We start from the raw sequence: 20,875 nt of genomic DNA on the forward strand, positions 1-20,875 counted from the left end.
TGGAAGACCAGAAATGCAGAGAGAAATAAAAGAAAAAAAGGTAAAATGTGAGTAAATCTAAATGAATTCTTACTACAGAAAACAACAGCAATGTCTTATGTGGTTTAAAATACATGTAAAATTAAAAGACATGATAACAGGATGCATAAGAGAGCGAACAATGGGTTAAAGGATGAGAAACAGGTGAGGCAACCGGCTATAGGATGAGGGAGAGATGGAGAGTTGGGTTAGGGGATGAGGGAGAGGTGGAGGGTTGGGTTAGGGGATGAGGGAGAGGTGGAGGGTTGGGTTAGGGGATGAGGGAGAGGTGGAGGGTTGGGTTAGGGGATGAGGGAGAGGTGGAGGGTTGGGTTAGGGGATGAGGGAGAGGGAGAGGGATGGGTTAGAGGATGAGGGAGAGGTGGTGGGTTGGGTTAGGGGATGAGGGAGAGGTGGAGGGTTGGATTAGGGGATGAGGTAGAGGTGGAGGGTTGGTTAAGGGATGAAGGAGAGGTGGAGGGTTGGGTTAGGGGATGAGGGAGAGGTGGACGGATGGGTTGGAGGATGAGTGAGAGGTAGAGGGATGGTGTAGCGGATGAGGGAGAGCTGGAGGGATGGGTTAGCGGACGAGGGGGAGGCGGAGTGATGGGTTAGGGGATGAGGGAGAAGTGGCGCGATGGGTTAGGGGATGAGGGAGAACTGGAGGGATGGGTTAGAGAGAGGATGGAGAAGAAGAGGGATAGGTTATAGGATGAGGGAGAAGTGGAGGGATGGGTTAGGGATGAGGGAGAGGTGGAGGGGTGGGTTAACAGGATGAGGGAGAGGTGGAAGGATGTGTTAGGTGATGAGGGAGAGGCAGAGGGATGGGTTAGGTGATGAGGGAGACGTGGAGCAATGGGTTAGGGGATGAGGGAAAGGTGGAGGGTTCGGTCAGGGGATGAGGGAGAGGTGGAGAGATTGGTTACAGGATGAGGGAGAGGTGGAGGGATGGGTTAGGGATGAGGGAGAGGTAGAGGGATGGGTTAGAGGATGGTGAGGTGGAGGGATGGGTTAGGTGATGAGGGAGAAGTGGAGCAGTGGGTTAGGGGATGAGGGAGAGGTGGAGGGATGGGTTGGGGATGGTGAGGTGGAGGGATGGGTTAGGTGATGAGGGAGAGGTGGAGCAGTGGGTTAGGGGATGAGGGATAGGTGGAGGTTTAGGTTATAGGATGAGGGAGAGGTGGAGAAATGGGTTATGGAATGAGGGAGAGATGGAGGGATGGATTAGAGGATGAGGGAGAGGCGGAGGGATGGGTTAGGTGATGAGGGAGAGGTGGAGCAATGAGTTAGGGGATGAGGGAAAGGTGGAGGGTTCGGTTAGGGGATGAGGGAGAGGTGGAGCAATGGGTTAAGGGATGAGGGAGAGGTGGAGGGATGGGTTAGGGATGAGGGAGAGGTAGAGGGATGGGTTAGGTGATGAGGGAGAGGTGGAGCAGTGGGTTAGGGGATGAGGGAGAGGTAGAGGGATGGGTTAGGGATGAGGGAGAGGTAGAGGGATGGGTTAGGGGATGGTGAGGTGGAGGGATGGGTTAGGTGATGAGGGAGAGGTGGAGCAGTGGGTTAGGGGATGAGGGAGAGGTGCAGAAATGGGGTAGGCGATGAGGGAGAGGTGGAGGGATGGGTTAGGGGATGAGGGAGAGGTGCAGAAATGGGGTAGGGGATGAGGGAGCGGTGGAGGGATGGGTTATAGAATGAGGGTGAGGTGGAGGGTTCACTTATAGGATGAGGGAGAGGTGGAGGGTTGGGTTAGGGGTTAAGGGAGAGCTGCAGCAAGGGGTTAGAGGATGAGGGAGAGGTGGTATATGTGTTGAGAAAGGGGTATCCTGGTGGGAGAGCTAAATCTCATGTCCCGTCAGTAAATAAATAATCTGCGCATAAGGAAAATGCTAAGGCTTCTTTTACCCTGGTTAATAAATAACAATAATCTTCCTCACACCCGTGGCAGACTTCAGTGGTGCTCCCCAATACTTGTGGCTCCCCCACCCCTCTTGTGGCACATGGAAGAGTAGACTTTCTTGGACTTTTAATATTGGGTGTGGTCACATGACTCTCCTTGGTCAATGAAATGTGAGCTGAGATCACTTTTGGTGGAAGCATGAAATGCCAGTCTGCCACTCTCCTCCCACTCCCAGCCAGACTGCAGGGAGCAGAGCCTCTGGCATTGGGGTCCTCAGTGAGGACAATGTGGGATCGCAGTGTCCCCACCCTCTGGCTGATACATGGGGAATGGCAGTGCCCCTTCACTCCAGCCAAGCCGTGATGCATTGTGGAGTGAGCAGGTAAAAAACGTGGTTTTTGTAAGGCACTGAAATTGTGGGATTGTTTTAATAGTATAACCCAGCCCATCCTAGCCAATAATGCTCCTTCCTCCAGCTCTCCTAGTAAAGCTGAGCTCTGCAGACTTCTGACCTAATAATTCTAAGCAGTGAAGTTTCAGACCCTACCCTTAGAAATGCAAGTCTTCATGATCAGCAAAAGGAGTCTAAGAAAGAGATGAAGAGGAAGCCCTGCCCCCTCACAACTGGGCAAAGAGGTGCAGCTCTGCTCCATGAAGCAACTTTAAATAAACTGATCTGATAAGGGCTAAACTGAGGATATTCACAACACTATCAACCTTATTCTCCTATGGCACATACAAACTTGTGTGAAGATTTGTAGTCAATGCCAACCTGTTATCCGATATGTGAACAAAAGGGTGGGGAAGACTCCTAAGTCTTGAGCAATCGCTGCCAGGTGATGTGAAAGGACCTCCCAAAGAAACCTGCAGCTTGACTAGGTGCCTCTCTGGAGCATATGTGACCTTCTTGATGACAGCATTTAATTGACATATCTGTATTACCAATGGGTACAGAGGCACACAAGAGTTCTGATTGAATCAGAAGATGATCACTGGCACTTTACAATGGTATTTTCACCCACATGCAGCCCATGAATCTACTTGAGTTCTCACGTTCAAAGAGCTTTCAGTCTTGTCTCCTTCAGTGCAGCTTGGACTTCTTCCTTCAGTGCCATCAGTTCCTGATCACGTTACCTCCTAAAATGGTTGAACACTGACAAATTCTTTTTGGCACAGTGACTCTGTGTATTCCTTCCATCTTCTCTTGATGCTTCCTGTGTCATTTAATATGTTCCCCGTAGAATCCTTCAATATTGCAACTCAAGGCTTGAATCTTTTCTTCACTTCTTTCAGCTTAAGAAATGCTGAGCGTGTTCTTCCCTTTTGGTTTTCTATCTCCAGGTCTTTGCACATGTCATTATAATACTTTATTTTGTCTTCTTCAGCCACACTTTAAAATCTTCCGTTCAGCTCTTTGACTTCGTTTCTTCCTTTCGCTTTAGCTACTCAACATTCAGGAGCAAGTTTCAGAGTCCCTTCTGACATTCATTTCTTTCCTTTCTCTCCTTCCTTTTAATGACCTCTTGCTTTCTTCACGTATGATGTCCTTGATGTCATTCCACAACTCATCCAGTCTTCCGTCATTAGTGTTCAACGCATCAAATCTATTCTTGAGATGGTCTCTAAATTCAGGTGGGATATACTCAAGGTCATACTTTGGCTCTCATCAACTTCTAATTTTCTTCAGTTTCAACTAGAACTTGCACGTGAGTAACTGATGGTCTGATCCAGTTGGCCTCTGGCCTCGTTCTGACTGATATTGAGCTTTTCCATCATCTCTTTCCACAGACATAGCCGATTTGACTCCTGTGTATTCCATCTAGTGAGGTCCATGTGTACAGTCACCATTTATGTTGGTGAAAAAAGGTTATTTGCAATGAAGAAGTCATTGGTCTTGCAAAATTCCATCATGCGATCTCCAGCATCGTTTCCATCACCGAGGCTGTATTTTCCAACTACCAATCCTTCTTCTTTGTTTCCAACTTAAACATTCCAATCACCAGTAATTACCAAGGCATCCTGATTGCATGTTCAATCAATTTCTGACTACAGAAGTTGGTAAAAATCTTCAATTTCTTCATATTTGGCATTAGTGGTTGGCACGTAATTTTGAATAATGGTTGGATTAACTGGTCTTCCTTGCAAGCATGTGGATATTATCCTATCACTGGCAGCGCTGTACTTCAGGATAAATCTTGAAATGTTCTTTTCTGACAGTGAATGCAACATTCCTCTTCAAGTTGTCATTCCTGCCACAGTAGACCATATGATTGTCAGATTCAAAACAGTCAGTACCAGCTCATTTCAGCTCACTCATGCCTAGGATATTGATGTTTATGCGTTCTCCATCTTGCCACTCACGGCAGAAGAACTCACCGAAGGTGGTGGATGCAGGGAGGCCACTGAGGTCACAGGGTCTCCTTTGGACTGCAGCAGGGGTGCCTGCAACTGCCCAGGGCCTGGAGGAGAGAGCAAGATGGAGAGACGGAGAGGGGTGTGGGGAAGGGGCCACCTGCCAAGAGAGCAACATGGGGCGGGGAGTCTACCCTGCCGGGGGGCAGAGGGTACATAACCATCCTGGGCTCCCTTCTTTCCCCTCCTTCCTCTACTGGCCCAGGGCTGGGGGTCTACTGATGAGCAGAACTGTAAGCCCACAGGCCAGAGAGACAGCAGAGGGCAGAGTGGGGCAGGTGGTAGGGGGACAGAGACTATCTTGTGATAGCCCCCCAACAGACCACAAACCACAGCTACCTTTCAGGGAAAAACACCCAATAATCTGAGGTGCATGAAAGTACCAAAAACCCAAATAGCAGCTAGGTGGGTTTAATCTTGAACCAAACAAAGCAGGTCTGTAATTCACAGCCATTGGCAGGAGTATTGGGTGCAGCAGACAAACAAGGATGCTGGGAAAGGCCACCTTGCCTGAGTCCTTACAGCCTCAACAGAGAAAAAAAGGAGCACAGTCCTACTCCTGGTCCCTGTCACAGTGGCAAACCCACACATCTCAAGTGCCTGTGTTGCAGGGAAAGAAGCGGCCACCACACACCACCACTGGGGGAACATGCAGGGCTCCACGGAGGCCAGCCCAACAGCAGTGCCCCTGAAGAGACACACACTCTTTCTGCCAGTCACTCCCACCCAAACGCTTTTGTTTTTGCTTTAACTTCATCACAATTCTGATTGGAATGCAGGCTGGAAACACCTACAGGATCCACAATAAAAACTGGTTCAATAAATTTCAACACATCTAAATAACGGCATTCCATTAGCCAATAAAAAGCAAAAGAAGCTGATCTAATTGGCATGGAAAGCGATTAATAATACACTGAGTAAAAAAGAAAACAAAATCTTGATGTCAGAAACCTAAATGTGTAAGACAAATTAGCCTGAAGGAACCCCAAAACATCAGCAGCTGTCCTCAGTAGCTGCAGGAATTAGGAATGTTTTTTTCATTTCAGAAAGCAAGGGCCAGTCCACCCACCCTGGGGCAGCTGCCCACCCTCCCCAAGCCACATCCCCCAAGCCTCCAGCCTGGAGATGGTTCACAAACACAGGCCAGCATCAGCCCACCCTCCCCGAGCCATGTCCCCCAAGCCCCCAGCACGGAGACCGTCCACAAACACAGCCCAGCATCAGCTCACCCTGAGCCACATCCCCCTAGCCCCCAGCCTGGAGAACGTCCACAAACATGGCCCAGCATCAGCCATTTGGCGAGGAACCACCCTGCAGCCTGCACTCAGGCCTTTGCAGGCACTGACCACGTCCACATTCAGAAAGCTGACCATGACCAAAGGTGTCGGCTGCAGAACTGGCATGTTCGCCGTCCCATGTGCCAGCTGACAGAAACCAGTTCACACGTCTAGAGCTTATTTTCCAACTACGTTTGCCAAATACGTAAGGACACTCCGCTGACACTTGCTGTGTCAAAGGGCCATCCCTGCAAGACACCACTGCATTGGCAAGGCACCCCGCGTAGGGGTAGGAGATGTGGACATTACACACTAGGGTCTAGTGCCGCCCTCCTCCGTAAGTACCGAAGGAATTGCAGCAAAAGGGTGCCACGTGGCTGACCTATCCCTGGTGGTCTCCCATACCCCAACAGACCAACACCTCCTGTGGCCCTGGCCCCGGCACTCCATGGTAACCCGATTCAGGGGCAAGGGTCTCTCCAAGGAGCCACACCTCGCCCACCTGCCTCCACCCTCACCCGCCTCCCAGCTGTGGCCAGGCTGAGGGAGGGCACCTGATAAACCAACCAGCTGCTGTCGAGCTGACCTGGCTCATGGCAGCCTCATGTGTCAGAACAGATCTGTGCTCCACAGGGTTTTCACAGTGGCTGCATTTTCGAAGAAGATCACCAGGCCTTTCTTCTGAGGCACCTCTGGGTGGCTTTGAGCCTCCAACCTTTCATCTGGTAGTCAAACGCTTAGCCATCTACACCACCCAGGGACTCCTGGGCATCTGATAAAAACTAAAAAAACAAACCTGTTGCCATCAGGCCAATTCTCGACTCATGGCAACCCCATGCGTTAGAGGAGAACTGCTCGTACGGTTTCCCTGGCTGTAATCTTTATGGGAAGGTCCCTGGACGGTGCAAACGGTCTACTAACTCCACTACTAACCTAAAGGTTGGAGACTTGAACCCATGTTGTACTGCAGAAGAAAGGTCTGGCAATCTGCTTCTGTTAAGATTACAGCCAAGAAAACCCTATGGAGCAGTTCTATTCTGTAACACGTGGGGTCACCGTGAGTCAGAATTGACTCCATGACAACCAGTAACAACAATCTTTATGGACGTAGGTTGCCAGGCCTTCCTTCCATGGCACTGCTGAATGGGTTTGAACTGCCAAACTCTCAGTTAGTAGTCAAGTGCAAACTGTTTGTCCCACCCAGGGACCCTGGACACTTGATAGATGGTACCAGACCAGTGCGTGGGTACTGGGTCTTCACGTTGGTTAGCTGGACCAGCTTCAAAAGTCTAGAAATGTGCTATGCTAACATCATTTGGGCTCCCTCCTAACACACATAATCTGAGAAGTTAGAATTAAATTACACTTAATTTAAACATCGTGTCGACGAGGAAAACAGAGTGCTAGAAAGCCTGAGCTGCATCCCACCCTGCCGGGCCCACCAGCAAGCCAGCCCTGTGGCCGCTAAAACAGGTCAAAACACACAAGAAGGGAAAGTCAGAGACTTGGAGTTTAAAGAAACAGGAGCGAAGCACAGGGTGGGGTTAAAATGCTCCAGCCAGGCATACGCTCAGCCTAACTCTGGAGAAAATCACAGGATTTGTTCTGCAAAAGGACACATTCCCAGGAAGCTTTAAAAGGGTCAAAAAAACGAAGTAAATGCCTTCAATGTTTTTTTCCTTCCTTGATATTTGAAATAAAGGATTTAATCCCATAATTTGCAGCCTCCGTCTACCAGACCTACCTGCTTGTCTCATGAGTTCTCCTCCTAGACCCCTATAAAAAAATTAATAAAAACATTCAGGGTTAGACCGTCTTCTTACACAAAACAAGACAAAATAGCCTCATCAAGCAACATGTGACCTCCAGCTCCAAAAACTATTAAAATGTTGGTTAACTGAATTTACTACTAAAGGTATGAACTGCTTTTTGTGAAAAGAAATGTAAAAAAAAGTGATATAACCATTTTCCTGATCCTTCCTGCTCATAACTGGGATTGCTCTGATTTCCAGTTTTCACTGGTCACGATAACTTCACTGGCATTAACCGCATCACATTATCACATAGAGCCAATTCTGCCCGACGCTGTCATGTTTTAAAGACCAGACTAATCCAAGCACCAGAAAGATGTCAATGTCCAAGCAGACCATGTGCAGAGCCACAGGAGCGCCACTGTCCAAGCAGACCACGTGCAGACCAGAAAGCTGCCACTGTCCGAAAAGACCACGTGCAGACCAGAAAGATGCCACTGTCCAAGCAGACCACGTGCAGAGCCACAGGAGCGCCGCTCCCGTCTGCTCCGATGCCTTGCTTGCACGTGTGCCGAGGTCAGAAGCTAGGACAGGAGGGGTCATAGCTGCTAAAAGGATAAAAATAACCATGCCCTGGACACCCGAATGCTAGGGAGAACCACGAAGCAAGGGTTTGCAACCTTGACAGCAGAGTGCAGGCTGCAGCCTTGAGAGGAGGGCCCACCAAGTGTCTCCAGGCCAGCATAGGGAGGGCATCCCAAACAGGAATGAGCCCCTGGATGGAGAGGGCCAGGGAAGCCTGTGGGCAGCACTGGGGCTTTCAGTCAAACCGGAGGGTTGTAAAATCTAAAAATGCCAGAAGTGAAAGAGAACAGTGAGGGCCACTCCCCACAAGTTACACTAAAGGCACTAAGCTCAGTGAAGAGGAAGGCACAGACTGAGAGGAAACCACACATCACGTGTGGACAAAGGGCTCACGTCGAGTGCATAAAGGACGGTGGCTCAGTAAGGAGACAGACAGCATGATGCTGTTAAGCAGGCAGAAGACCTGAACAGGTGCCTCGCCAAAGAGGACAGAGGAAGGGCCAATCAGCACAAGAAAGGGTAGTCGGCATCATGGTCATCAGGGATGCAGATCAAAAAGCAGAGGGGAACTCGAGGGTGACAGGAGAGCTCCAATATGGGGGCTGTGGCAAAGGCTACACAACTGTAGGCAGACAACAGAACTCATCAACCTGTACACTCGAAATGAGCAAACCTTATCATGTATGTCGACAGAACTCAATAAAGCTTAAGACACCAACTCAGACCTTTCACGTCATCTGAGTATGGAACTGACTGATGCCTACTGAGATAAATGCAGGAAAGCAACTGTCAGGATGGCTCAGAGACAAGCCATATCACACAGCTACTCACAAGGATTAACAGACTAGTCCACCTTGTACTGACTACATTTTTTTTTTGTCAGTAAGACACAAAACACAAGAACATCAGTTTTGTAAAGCTTACCTGTATAACTGATGATCATAGAGCTAAAAATAAATAATAGACAGTCAGTTATTTGAATAATTTTTATTTTTTAAATAACAAAATATGACACTGAGTTGATTCTGACTCATAGCAACCCTATAGGACAGAGCAGAACTGCCCCACAGGGTTTCCAAGGAACAGCTGGTGGATTTCAACTGCCAGCGTTTTAGTTTGCAGCCATAGCTCTTAACCACTATGCCACCAGGGCTCCCACATACCATCAGTAAGTACCAAAACGAGAACAAGAGAACAGGGCCAGCCTGGAGGGCTGACCAGAGGCCCTGAGGGCAGACCTGTCTGGCGCAGTGGTGAGCTCTCCACATGTGTGAGTCCATGAGTTCATGTGGCCATGTCAACAGCCCTGGCTGGGACTGGCAGGGAGAGCATCACACTTCCCTCACACAGATGTAAACACAAGGTGCGAGAGGGGCAGGGAGGGCCACACAGCCTGTGAGAAGAGCCAGATGGGACCTGCCACCTGACCAGGGCATGATTCCTACCAGTCTCCTACCTGGCCGCTTAGGCAGAACACCAACGCAGCCAATGGGGGCTGTGATCATGCTTTTTATTCAGAAGTACGTAGAAGCAATTCACAATACCATAATACCATAACGTACCAAATTTTATAGAATGTTTAGCTCCATTAAACTCACATCAAGTCTATGCAGCATGTCATGGTTGATTTTATGTGTCAACTTGGCTCAGCTATGAGTCTCTCTGGTTTGGCCAGATACTGGCTGGATGATGTGACAGTGGTGAACTGACATGGTGGGATGGCGTGATGGGATGATGTGGTGGATTGACGTGGCAGGATGGCATGGTGGGGTGGCATGGTGGGATGGTATGGTGAGTCAACGTCATGGATTGATGTGGTGGGATGGCATGGTGGGTTGATATGGTGGACTGACGTGGTACGATGACGTGGTGGGATGGTGTGATGGGCTGACACGGTGGATTGATGTGGTGGGATGGCATGGGGGACTGATGTGGTAGGATGGGGTGGCGTGGTGGGATGGCATGGTAGGTTGACATGGTGGATTGACGTGGTTGGTTGATGTGGTGGAATGATGATGATGGGATGATGCGACGGAAGGATGAGATGGGCTAATGGGATGGTGATGGTAGTGGGATGGTGGGATGGTAATGTGATATGACGGGATGACGTAATGGTGACGGTTGTGATACGAGGTGATGTGTTGTAAACGTAATTACCTTCCACGATGTGATCTGATGTGATCAGCCAGTCAGCTGAAATTAGAGTGTCTCTGGGAGTGTGGTCTGCCTCCAGAATATAAATGGATATTCTGACAGGGCTTGCTCTCTTCGCATCACCTGACCTCGGGATCTCAGGACGTAAGTTTGCAGAAGTCTTTGGCCTGCTGCCTGACCTGCAGATTTTGTGCTCGCCAGCTCCTGCAATCTCGTGAGCTAACAGAGGTTTCCAGCCTGCCAGTCCCCATGATTGTGTAAGCCATTTCCTTGAAGTAAATCTCTCCCTCTCTCTTTCTCTCTCTCTCTCTCTATACATATGTCTCACTGGCTTTGCTCTTCTAGAAAACCCAACTAAGACATTTTGGTACCGAGAATGGTTCCAGAGGAACAAAATCTTAAGGATGAGTTTTCTGACTTGGTTCTCAAGTCTAGCAAGACTTAAAGGCACTGATGACTCTTTGTAGTAGTAAAGAGGGCACTTATAATCCATGACATGATGTGGCAATAGAGATGTGCAAAATATCACCACCCCTGGATCATCTTCATCAAATCCTCGTGAGAGACAAGGCACTGCGTGACACTGTATTTGATACCTTCAAACATTTTTGGTCAAACTGGCGAGTTTAATGACGCTAGCTGGTTGTTCCTACTTTCACTGGATAAAGTTAGAGAAAGAAAAGAATAAGCTCAGAGATGCACAGTCCCCGCTGGAGCACTACATAAAGGCCTGAAAGTTGCTATTTGTGCTCTAAAAGAAAGCCTTTTTTCCTGTAGTAACAAGGCCAAGGTTGCTGAAAATCATACCCAGAATAGCTGAATTACAACATCGGCCTAAGCCATACGTACAAACCTGCTGGTGAATCTGCTTCAGCCCCTCCACGGCCTTCTCGTCCAGGTAGTCTGTGACAGACCTGCAGAATTCCAAATGACAGACAGCATCTGAGATTGTTTGCACAAAGTACTCAAATCCCTAGTCCCCATTAAAAAGACAGACTCTGTACACCCTGTGGCTGCACTTGCTCATTTCTGATTGCCGATCAGGGCGGAGGGAGTGTGGGTGGGGGCCGGGGGGCTGGGAGTAGGGGACTTGAAGACGCTCTCTGACAGCTTCTACTCAGGCAACCTGTTTGTGAGGCCAGAGTCACAGTCCTGTGAGCGTGAGCAGAAGCCGACACCCTCATCAGAGCTGATGGCAAGGCACAACCTCACAGAAGAGACGCTGTTCCCGCCAGCTGAGGGTGTACAGCAGGCCCACTCTCACAGCGGGCCTCCTTTGCATCACGTCCTCCAGACTCATCCACATGGGAGGATGGATCAGTGCCTCATTCTTTTTTATGGCTGCATGACATTCCCTTGTATGAATACAACAACAAGCCCAGCTGGCGTAACAATTAAGTGCTCGGCTGCTAACCGAAAAGGCTGGCGGTTCAAATCCACCCAGAGGCTCCATGAGAGAAAAGACCTGGTGATCTGCTCCTGTAAAGATCACAGCCTAGAACCCTCTGTCACATGGGGTCACTGTGAGTAGGAATCGACTCAGCAGCACCTGACGACAACATGGATAGACCACATTTTGTTTATCCATTCACCTCTTGATGATACTGGGTTTCTACCTTTGACTATTATGAATAATGCTGCAATGAACACTGACATATAATTTTTATGTGGACATATGTTTTCAATTCTTTTAGGTATATACCTAGAAGTGGGATTGCTGGGTCACATGGTAGTTCTATGTTTAATATTTTGAGGAACAGCCAGACTGTTTTCCACAGCATTTTATGTTCCCATCAGCGATGCACGAGTGCTCCAATATTACCACATCCTTGTCAACACTTGCTATTTTCTGTTTTTGTTTGATAATAACCATGCTAGTGAGTGTGAAGTGGTATCTCATTGTGGCTTTGATTTGCATTTCCCTAATGACTGTCGACAATGGATATCTTTTCATGTGTTTGTTGGCCATTTATATGTCTTCTTTGGAGACATGTCTGTTCAAAACCTTTGTCTTTTTTTTTTTTAATGGGTTGTCTTTTTGTTGTTGAACTGTAAGTGTTCTTTATATATTGTGGACATCTTTACCAGATACATGATTTGTAAACATTTTCTCCCATTCTGTGGGTTGTCCTTTCACTCTCTTGATGGTGTCCTTTGATGCACAAAAGTTTTTAGTTTTGATTAAATCCAACTTACCTCTTTTTTTTTCTTTTGTTGCCTGTGTTTTTGGTGTCGTATCTAAGAAGCCATCTCCAAATCCACCGACAAATCATGACGACTTACCCTTTGTTTTCTTCTAAGGGTTTCTGCTCTTCTATTCAGGTGTTGATTTGTTTAACTTTCATACATGGTGTGAGGTAGGGCCTGACTTTATTCTTTTGCAGGTGGATACCCAGCTGTCCCAGCATCATTTTCTGAAGATATTTTTCTTTCCCCATTAAATGGTCTTGGCACTCTTGTCAAAAATCAATTGACCAGAGACGTATGGTTTTATTTCTGGATTCTCAAATCTGTTCCACTGGTCTATATGCCTATTCTTATACCAGTGCCACACTGTTTTGATTTGTAGCTTTGTGCTAAGTTTTGGAATTGTTAAGTATGAGTCCTCCAACTTTGTTCTTCCTTTTAAAATTGTCTTGGCTATTTGGGATCTCTTGCAATTACCCATGAATTTTAGAATTAAGCTTTTCAGTTTCTGCCCAAAAGGCTATTGGGCTTTTTATAGGGATTTCAACAATTCTGTAGATCACTGGAGTACTGCCATTTGAATACGACATCCTCTAACCCATGAACATACAACATCTGTTTATTTAGTTCTTCTTATTTCACAATGTTTTACAGTTTTTGGCCTTAAATCTTGCACCTGCTTGGTTAAAATCATTCTTAAATATTTTATTCTTTTTGATGCTATTACAAGTAAGATTATTTTCTTAATTACCTTTTCAGATTGTTCAATGCACGTGTCTAGACAAAGAGCTGATTTTTGTGTGTTGATCTTATATCTTGCAACTTTGGTCAACTTTTTTATCAGCTCTAATCTTTTTTTGTGGATTCTTCAGAATTTTTTATATATAAGATTGTGTCACCTGGGAATAGACAGTCCCACAACATGAAGGCCCTCAGTGGCTTTGCTCACTCAGTTGCTACAATCAACTATCTCACTAATGAGTTAGGTTACAAATCCATATGCCTAGACGGCTCTGGAGAATATGAGTCACAGAGAAGGAAGGGACCCAGGTGTCTGGAGAGTACAAGTCATAGAGAAGGAAGGGACCCAGGTGTCTGGAGAGTACAAGTCATAGAGGAAGAAGGGACCCAGGTGTCTGGAGAAAAGCAATCCATTTACATCAATTCCACATTATGATGACTACAACAGATGGATGGACGGATAGATGAGTGAGTAGACAGACAGATGAAGTGCCTTTGATAAGTCTGTTAGTTCCTCTAAAAATAAGTCACAGATTCATTAACTCCTGGAAGAATTTCATACGATGCTTCAGGCCTGAGCCTCCTGAAGTCAGCTCCTCACTCTCAGTGTCTGTCTTCCCGGTCCCTCCATTTCATTTATGTGGCTGTCCTTCTCGTGGGACCTCCTGAGCTTGGGGAGGAGGCCCTGCTGGACAGCTGCATGGGGACGCCCTGCACCACTGCTCGCCTGCATCACCACGCATCTCACACGCTGACAACATGGATGGTACCCCATCCTGCAGAGCCACTGCCAGGACCACAAGCCCAGGGCTCCATGTGTATGGGGCCAGCCTTACTCTCTGCACTTCAGCCACAAAACAGGAACAAGAAACTTGCCAGAGGTGTCAGGAGGTATGCAGGAAGAGGCAGGCCACAGCCTGGCGCAGCCTTGGGCCAACTCCTAGGGAATGCAACAGCATCGCAAAGTGTGGCCCCACAACTGCACCAGCCTCCAGAGTGGCCTGGGGTCTGCACTCCCATAAGGCTACAGGGACTGCAGGGCCTGACTGGACAGGTTTGAGAAACACCGATTTGCACATGTGCCTCGAGAAGGTGCAGTGACACTCCTGAGCATTTCCTCTGCATTGGTAGGGCAGAGGGACACGCGTGTCGTCCGTATTCAATCCCTGTGTGCAGGGGACACACGTCATCTCCATTTACTCCCTCTGCAGGGAACACACGTCATCTGTATTCAATCCGTGTGCAGGACATACATGTCATCTCCATTCATCCACTCTGCAGGGAACACACGTGTAATCTCCACTCATTCCCTGCATGCAGGACACACGTCATCTGCATTCACCCTGTGTGCTGGACATGCATGTCATCTTGATTCACTCCCTGTGTACAGGACACGCATGCTGTCTCCATTCACTCCCTGTGTGCAAAGGACATGCACATTGTCTCCATTCACCCCTCGTGTGCAGGGAACATGCATCATCTCTATTCACTCCGTGTGCAAGGAACACGTGTCGTCCCCATTCACTCCCTGTGTGCAGGACATGTGTGTCATCTCCATCCACTTCCTGTGTGCAAGGAACACGTGTGTTGTCTCCATTCACTCCCTGTGTGCAGGGAATACACACGTCATCTCTGTTCACTCCGTGTGCAAGGGACGTGCATGTTGTCTCCATTCATTCCCTCTGTGTGCAGGGAACACGCACATCGTCTCCATTCACTCTGTGTGCAGGGAACATGCATGTCATCTCCATTCACTCCCTGTGTGCAGGGAACATGCGTGTCATCTCTATTCACTCTCTGTGTGCGGGGAACACGCATGTCATCTCTATTCACTCCCTCTGTGTGCAGGGAACGTGTGTCGTCTCCATTCACTCCCTGTGTGCAGGACACGCATTTCATCTCCATTTACTCCCTGTGTACAGGGAACATGCATTTCATCTTCATTCACTCCGTGTGCAGGGAACATGCATGTCTCCATTCACACCCTCTGTGTGCGGGACACGCATGTCGTCTGCATTCACTGTGTGCAGAGAACACGCATGTCGTCTGCATTCATTCCCTCTGTGTGCGAGATACGTGTGTTGTCTGCATTCACACCCTCTGTATGCAGGAACGCACGTTGTCTGCATTTACTCCCTCTGTGTGCGAGATATGCGTGTTGTCTGGATTCACACTTCTGTGTGTGGGACATGCGTGTCATCTGCATTCACTCCGTGTGTGGGACACACATGTCATCTGCATTCACTCCCTCTCTGCGGGACACACGTGTCATCTGCATTCACTCCCTCTGTGTGCAGGACATGTGTGTCATCTGCATTTGCTTCCTCCGTGTGCGGGACACGCGTGTCGTCTTCATTCACTCCCTCTGTGTGGGACACGCATGTCATCTGCATTCACTTCCTCTGTGTGAGGGACATGCGTGTCTGCATTCACTTCCTGCGTGCAGAGAATATGCATGCCGCCTGCATTCGCTCTGTATGCAGGACACGCATGTCGTCTGCATTCACTCCCTCGGCAGAGGCAGGACTAGGGGACACACAGATCTGGGACTTGTGGACCACATGTTGTCACTGGTCACTTCTCAGTGCCCAGAGCTCCAGGAGACGAAGGAAAGCGTTGTATAGTCACAAAAGGGCAGGGTCTGGCTGTGAGCCCAAATGGTCTGGCCCCAGAGGCTATGCTCCCACCATGATACAAATTTCTAGAATTCTCTTCTGTTAGCTGCAAACTGTTTACCAGTGCACAGGGCTAGGCCCCAGCATTGGGACCCACAGGCAGCTCGAGGGCTGGGCCTGGAGGGATGAACTGCTTGGCATTGACACTGGTGATGCCTGTGTCACCGGGGCTGCTGAGCATCATGCCTTGACCTAAAATATACCTTTCTCAAACCGGAGATCAAGAGCTGGTTAGAGACATGCCCCCAGGTGTGAGTTTTAGAGAAAAGTCAGATGGAAAGAAAACCAAGGGAATCCAGCAGCCACTTCTAAGTGTCAGCACCGGAGCTGCATGGTCAGGTGCGGAGTGTCCTGGAAGAACCACGTCCAGTGCAGCATCAGGACTCAGGGACGCAGCCAGCTGGGAGACTCTGGGTGGGAATGGTTTTCAACTTATGTGCCCTGGTTTCTTAAATTATTACAAGTTAATCAAGACTACTGAACCTGTGTATTACTTGATATTATCTCTGAAAAGTGTCTTTGCTTTTAAAATCTAAGTCAAACCCAAGAAACCCACTGCCGCCGAGTCGATTCCGGCTCACCTAGCGAGTAGCAGGTGCTGGACCAAGGGCCAGGTCACAGCGTTAGATGGTGCTGGTCAGGCTACACCTGAAGGCAGTAGCCAAGGGCAGAGAACGCTGCATTCTGACCACAGGGGGTTCCAGCAACAGGATGAGACTCACCTGAGGAGAGCCGTGACTCACCCACCTCATCAAAGAAAATGTGAGACTTAAAGACTTTTCAACACTGGTACAAATAAACAGAAATTAAAAGGGATGAGCTGTTCCCACATGAGGTCATGTAGTTATACCACGAGGGCTGCAGAGGGGCAGAACAGCCTTACCAGCAGACCATGAATGAAGGCCTGTGCCCTCACCTGCCGTCCTGGGCCGCAAGTCTTTGTAACGCACAGGTGACCTCCCCGCAGGCAAGGATCGCCCCATGGCGCGTGTGCAGGTCGGGACTCTGCGTCAAGGACAGCAGTTTTGGGAAAACTGCAAAAGACAGGCAGGAAGAGGAGGGCACAGTGCATGAGTGCACCTGGAGAATGTGTGTCACAGACGCAGATATGGGCACCAAAATGGGAAAACGCACCCACCGTGGGAAGTTATCTGTGGTCTGAGAAAACGTGCCACTGAGGGAAGTTATCTGTGGTATGGGAAAACATGCCCACTGAGGGAACTTATTCATGGTCTGGGAAAATTCATCCACCAAGGGAAGTCATCCATGGTCTGGGGACACTCGCCCACCAAGGAATGTTTGTTATCCGCAGTCTGGGAAAACTTGTCCACTGAGGGAAGTTATTCGTGGTCTGGGAAAACTCACTCCCATGGGATGTTATCTGTGGTCTGGGAAAACCCACGCCCTGTGGGATGTTATCTGTAGTCTAGGAAAACACCCCCATGGGATGTTATCTGTGGTCTGGGAAAACCCACCCCCCTGGAATGTTATCCGTAGTCTGGGAAACCTCCCCCCCTCCCCGCCCCGTGGGATGTTATCTGTGGTCTAGGAAAACTTGTCCACTGAGGGAAGCTATTCGTGGTCTAGGAAAACTCACCCACCAAGGGAAGTTTTCCGTGGTCTAGGAAAACTCGCCCACTGTGGGATGTTATCTGTAGCCTGGGAAAACGCTCCCACTGAGGAAACTTATCCATGGTCAGGATCTCTGCAGAATGTCTTTGACATCCAGACCTTCCCAGCCTGGGAGGGCCCTCGGGCCACGAGTAGCCTGGCAAGCCTTGAGGAGTGGCAGTGTGAGCCATCAGGCACAGCAGCCTCTCCGGGGGCTTCTGATGTTGCCCACACTGCTTGGTCTCAGACACAGGGTGAGAAGAGACAGGGAACAGGAAGAGATCCCTGGGCCCCAGATCTTTCGTTTGCGGCATGTGGCCTGGCCTGGGCCTTGGGCACTGACACCACGTGTGTCATGAGGCCTGGCCTGGGCCTTGGGGACTGATACCATGTATGTCTGTGGCCCTCAAGGTCCACTGGGGCTGGCATGGTGCTACCCAGTCAGTCTCCCTGCTTACCAACCCCTCCCAGACGAGGAGACAGGCTCGCAGAGGCTGAGTGCTAACTGTGGCCAGAGCTAGTGGTCTTGGATTATAATAATGGGAGACAGTATAAGTCTACACAAACTATGAAAAACTAATAAAATGATATATAATACATGAAAAAGTAAAAGTCTCTACAGAGTTTAAAAAAAGAAAAAAAAGCAGAGAGAAGGGAAAGGTTAAAGAGCATTTCTTGGTGAAAAAAAAAAGTCCGCTCTGTTTCTGACATAAAGCTTCTCAGCCTTTGCTGCTGCACTCTGAGACTCACAGGGCCCTTCTGACCTGGGGGAGAGGAGAGGTGGGCACAATGACCGATGGTCACTCCAGGCCTGCCCCCCTGGAGGGATCCCGGCTGCTCCAAGACCAGTCCTGTACCAGCCACAAAATCAGAGCCAGGTCACAGAGCACAGACAGCCCCCGCCCACAGTGCCCACTTGGCATGGGGGAACAGTGCTGACCTGTTGGAGAACAAGATCTCAAAAGGCCACACCCACTACCCAGTGGCCTGTAAATGCTCCCGACCTAGAAAAGGACACGCTGAGCCCGTTCACCCACTCACCCATCCAAAATTATTACTCAAGGTGGAGGTAGATAAACACTGCACAGAGTTCATGCCATTGTTAGGTCACGAAGCTAAAGGGGCTTTAGAAACAACAAGCCCAATTCTTCTTTTAGAAGATGGCAGAGCTGAGGCCTGGAAACCCCAGCCTCCCCTGGCCTCCTGGCCCCACCGCGGCAGTGAGGCATGGTAGGGCTGGCATGGGCAGCCCTGAGGACAGGAAGCAGTGTGGTAAGTGCAGCACAGGCAGTGCAGCGAGCTGGCAACAGCCATCCTTGAGTTTGATGGCCATCAGGCCTGTCCCGTGAGGCCCATGTGAGGCCTGTCCTGCAAGACCTGTGTGAGGGTGCGGGGCAGACACACCCACCTTGCACGGCACAGTACTCGGGAGCACACCAGGCCAAGTTCTGCAGTGCCTTCGCAGACAGCTCTCGGATGACTCTGCGGGATGGGGATAGAGTTGTTGGTTTCTTTACCTGATGGTTCTAGTTTTATTTAGTTCATGAAAAGAAAACAGGAAAACTAGTATTCATGACAGTCATCAACTGTCCACATGGGCAGAAAACCAGCAAGTAGAATTAATCAGTCTCTACTATCAACCAGGAACCCTGGTGGTGAAGTGGTTAAGAGCTCGGCTGCTAACCAAAAGGTTGACAGTTTGAATCCATAAGCCACTCCTTGGAAACCCTATGGGGCAGTTCTACTCTTGTCTTATAGGTTGGCTATGAGTTGGAATCTACTCAACAGCAATGGGAACTACCAGCGAACTTTTCCCCCCAGTTACCAGGTGCCACATCGAGTGGACTGCTACTCCAGGTGACCTCAGGTGTGCAAAGCAGAACTGCTCCACAGGGTTTTCAGCCAGGCCTGTCTTCTGAAGCACCTCTGAGTGGGTTCAAACTGCCAACCTTTAGGTTAGCACTCAAGTACTTAACTGTTTGTGCCACCAGGGACTCCTAACCTGACCTAACACACACTTATAAAACACTGCACTCAGTCATCGCAAAATAAACTTTCAAGCTCACATGGAACATTCACCAGAACTGAGCAAAAGTTGGGTCACAAATCAAATCTCAATGAATTAAAAAGACAAAAACCGTGCACAGTAAGCTCTCTGATCACCAGGGAAATAGATATTCAAAACCAAAGGAAGTACAGGAAAATCCCAAATATTCAGAAATTAAATAAGACATTTCTAAATAAACCCTGGGTTAAAGAAGAAATAAAAATTATATTGACCTAAATAAAAACACCAGCACATCAAAATGTATGGAACGCAGCTGTGGTGTGACAGGTCACCTTTACAAGCGCTCGGGTGCTAAACTGCCACTCCCTGGCAGAAAGACATGGCAGTCTGCTTCCATAAAGATTACAGCCTTGGAAACCCTGTGGGTCAGTTCTACTCTGTACTACAGGGTCGCTATGAGTCAGCATCCACTTAACGGCAATGGATTTGCTGGGTTTTTTTGTTTGTTTCCACACTTCTATAAATTTACTAAAAATTATTGAATCATACACTTGGGCTGAGTAAACCTTATGATATGTAAATGATACCTCAACAGGGCAAAAAAAACTGAAATGATTCGGCCAGTTAGTGACTTCCTGTAACAGCTATACATGTATTACATATGTCAGGGTCAGCAAACGTCTTCTTAAAAGGCCAGAGAGTAAATACTTCAGGGTCGTGGGCCATACTGTCTCTGTGACCAATACTAAACTCTGCTGTTGTAGCAAAAGCAATATGTAACCAAAGAGATGACAGGTAAGCAAATAGGTATGGCTGTGTTCCAATAAAGCTTTATGTACAAAATCAGGTAACTGGCCCGCAGGCCTTACTTAGTTTGCTGTCTCAGAAAAGTAAACGGTAAGTCCAAAAAGTTTAGTCTAACACCATGGGTTATATATTTACAACTTTGGTTTTAAATATCTTACTGGCTGATACCAAAAAAAAAAATACCCACTGTCATCAAGTTGATTCCAACTTAGAGTGACCCTATAGGGTTTCGAAGGCTGTAAATCTTTATGGCAGCAAGGCTGCCACATCTTTCTCCTGCAGAGTGGCTGATGTGTTTGAACCACTAACCTTTTGGTTAGCAGCCAACTACTTTAACCACTCTGCCACCGGGGCTCCCTATTGGCTAATGAGCTGTGGAATAGGCAGAGTTACTCATTTGCTCCTAATTAGGAGTGTTTTAGTATCATATCTGCAGTGATGTCTTAACTAAGAAACTTATCCCACTCTCTGGAAGAGTCCACCAGGGACACGAACAGTGAGTTCCTCTGGCAGGCGGGTCGGCCCAGCTCGAGGGCACGACCCAAGACGCCCCTTCACAGAGAAGGCCCTGCATGGACTCCACGCCCATGGGATGCCAGGCTGCTTCACCTCGCAGCAGCGACGAGCCATAGTTTCAAGGCCTTGGTCCTCAGAGAAGATGAAACACATTCCTGGAGGATCAGGAAGAACTTTCTGCAAGTACCACTCACCCTGAATATGGGATCCTGCCTCCTGAGAGACTGCCTGCACCC

General features: G+C 48.6%; 1 protein-coding gene across 3 annotated transcripts in view; it reads right to left on the minus strand.

Moving 5' to 3' along the window:
- The window catches only part of TBCD (tubulin folding cofactor D), a 175,074-nt gene that overhangs the window by 30,261 nt on the left and 123,938 nt on the right, over positions 1-20,875 (minus strand). For all 3 annotated transcript variants that reach the window (XM_064270429.1, XM_064270430.1, XM_023556745.2), the window contains 5 exons: positions 18,717-18,790; positions 16,614-16,731; positions 10,948-11,008; positions 8,865-8,887; positions 7,349-7,380 (listed from right to left, as the gene is read on the minus strand). In XM_064270429.1, coding sequence (XP_064126499.1) covers positions 7,349-7,380; positions 8,865-8,887; positions 10,948-11,008; positions 16,614-16,731; positions 18,717-18,790 — 308 coding nt within the window. The remainder of the gene's footprint in view (positions 1-7,348; positions 7,381-8,864; positions 8,888-10,947; positions 11,009-16,613; positions 16,732-18,716; positions 18,791-20,875) is intronic.

The sequence above is a fragment of the Loxodonta africana genome, chromosome 18 (assembly GCF_030014295.1).
Source record: "Loxodonta africana isolate mLoxAfr1 chromosome 18, mLoxAfr1.hap2, whole genome shotgun sequence".
NCBI classification, from domain to species: Eukaryota; Metazoa; Chordata; class Mammalia; order Proboscidea; family Elephantidae; genus Loxodonta; species Loxodonta africana.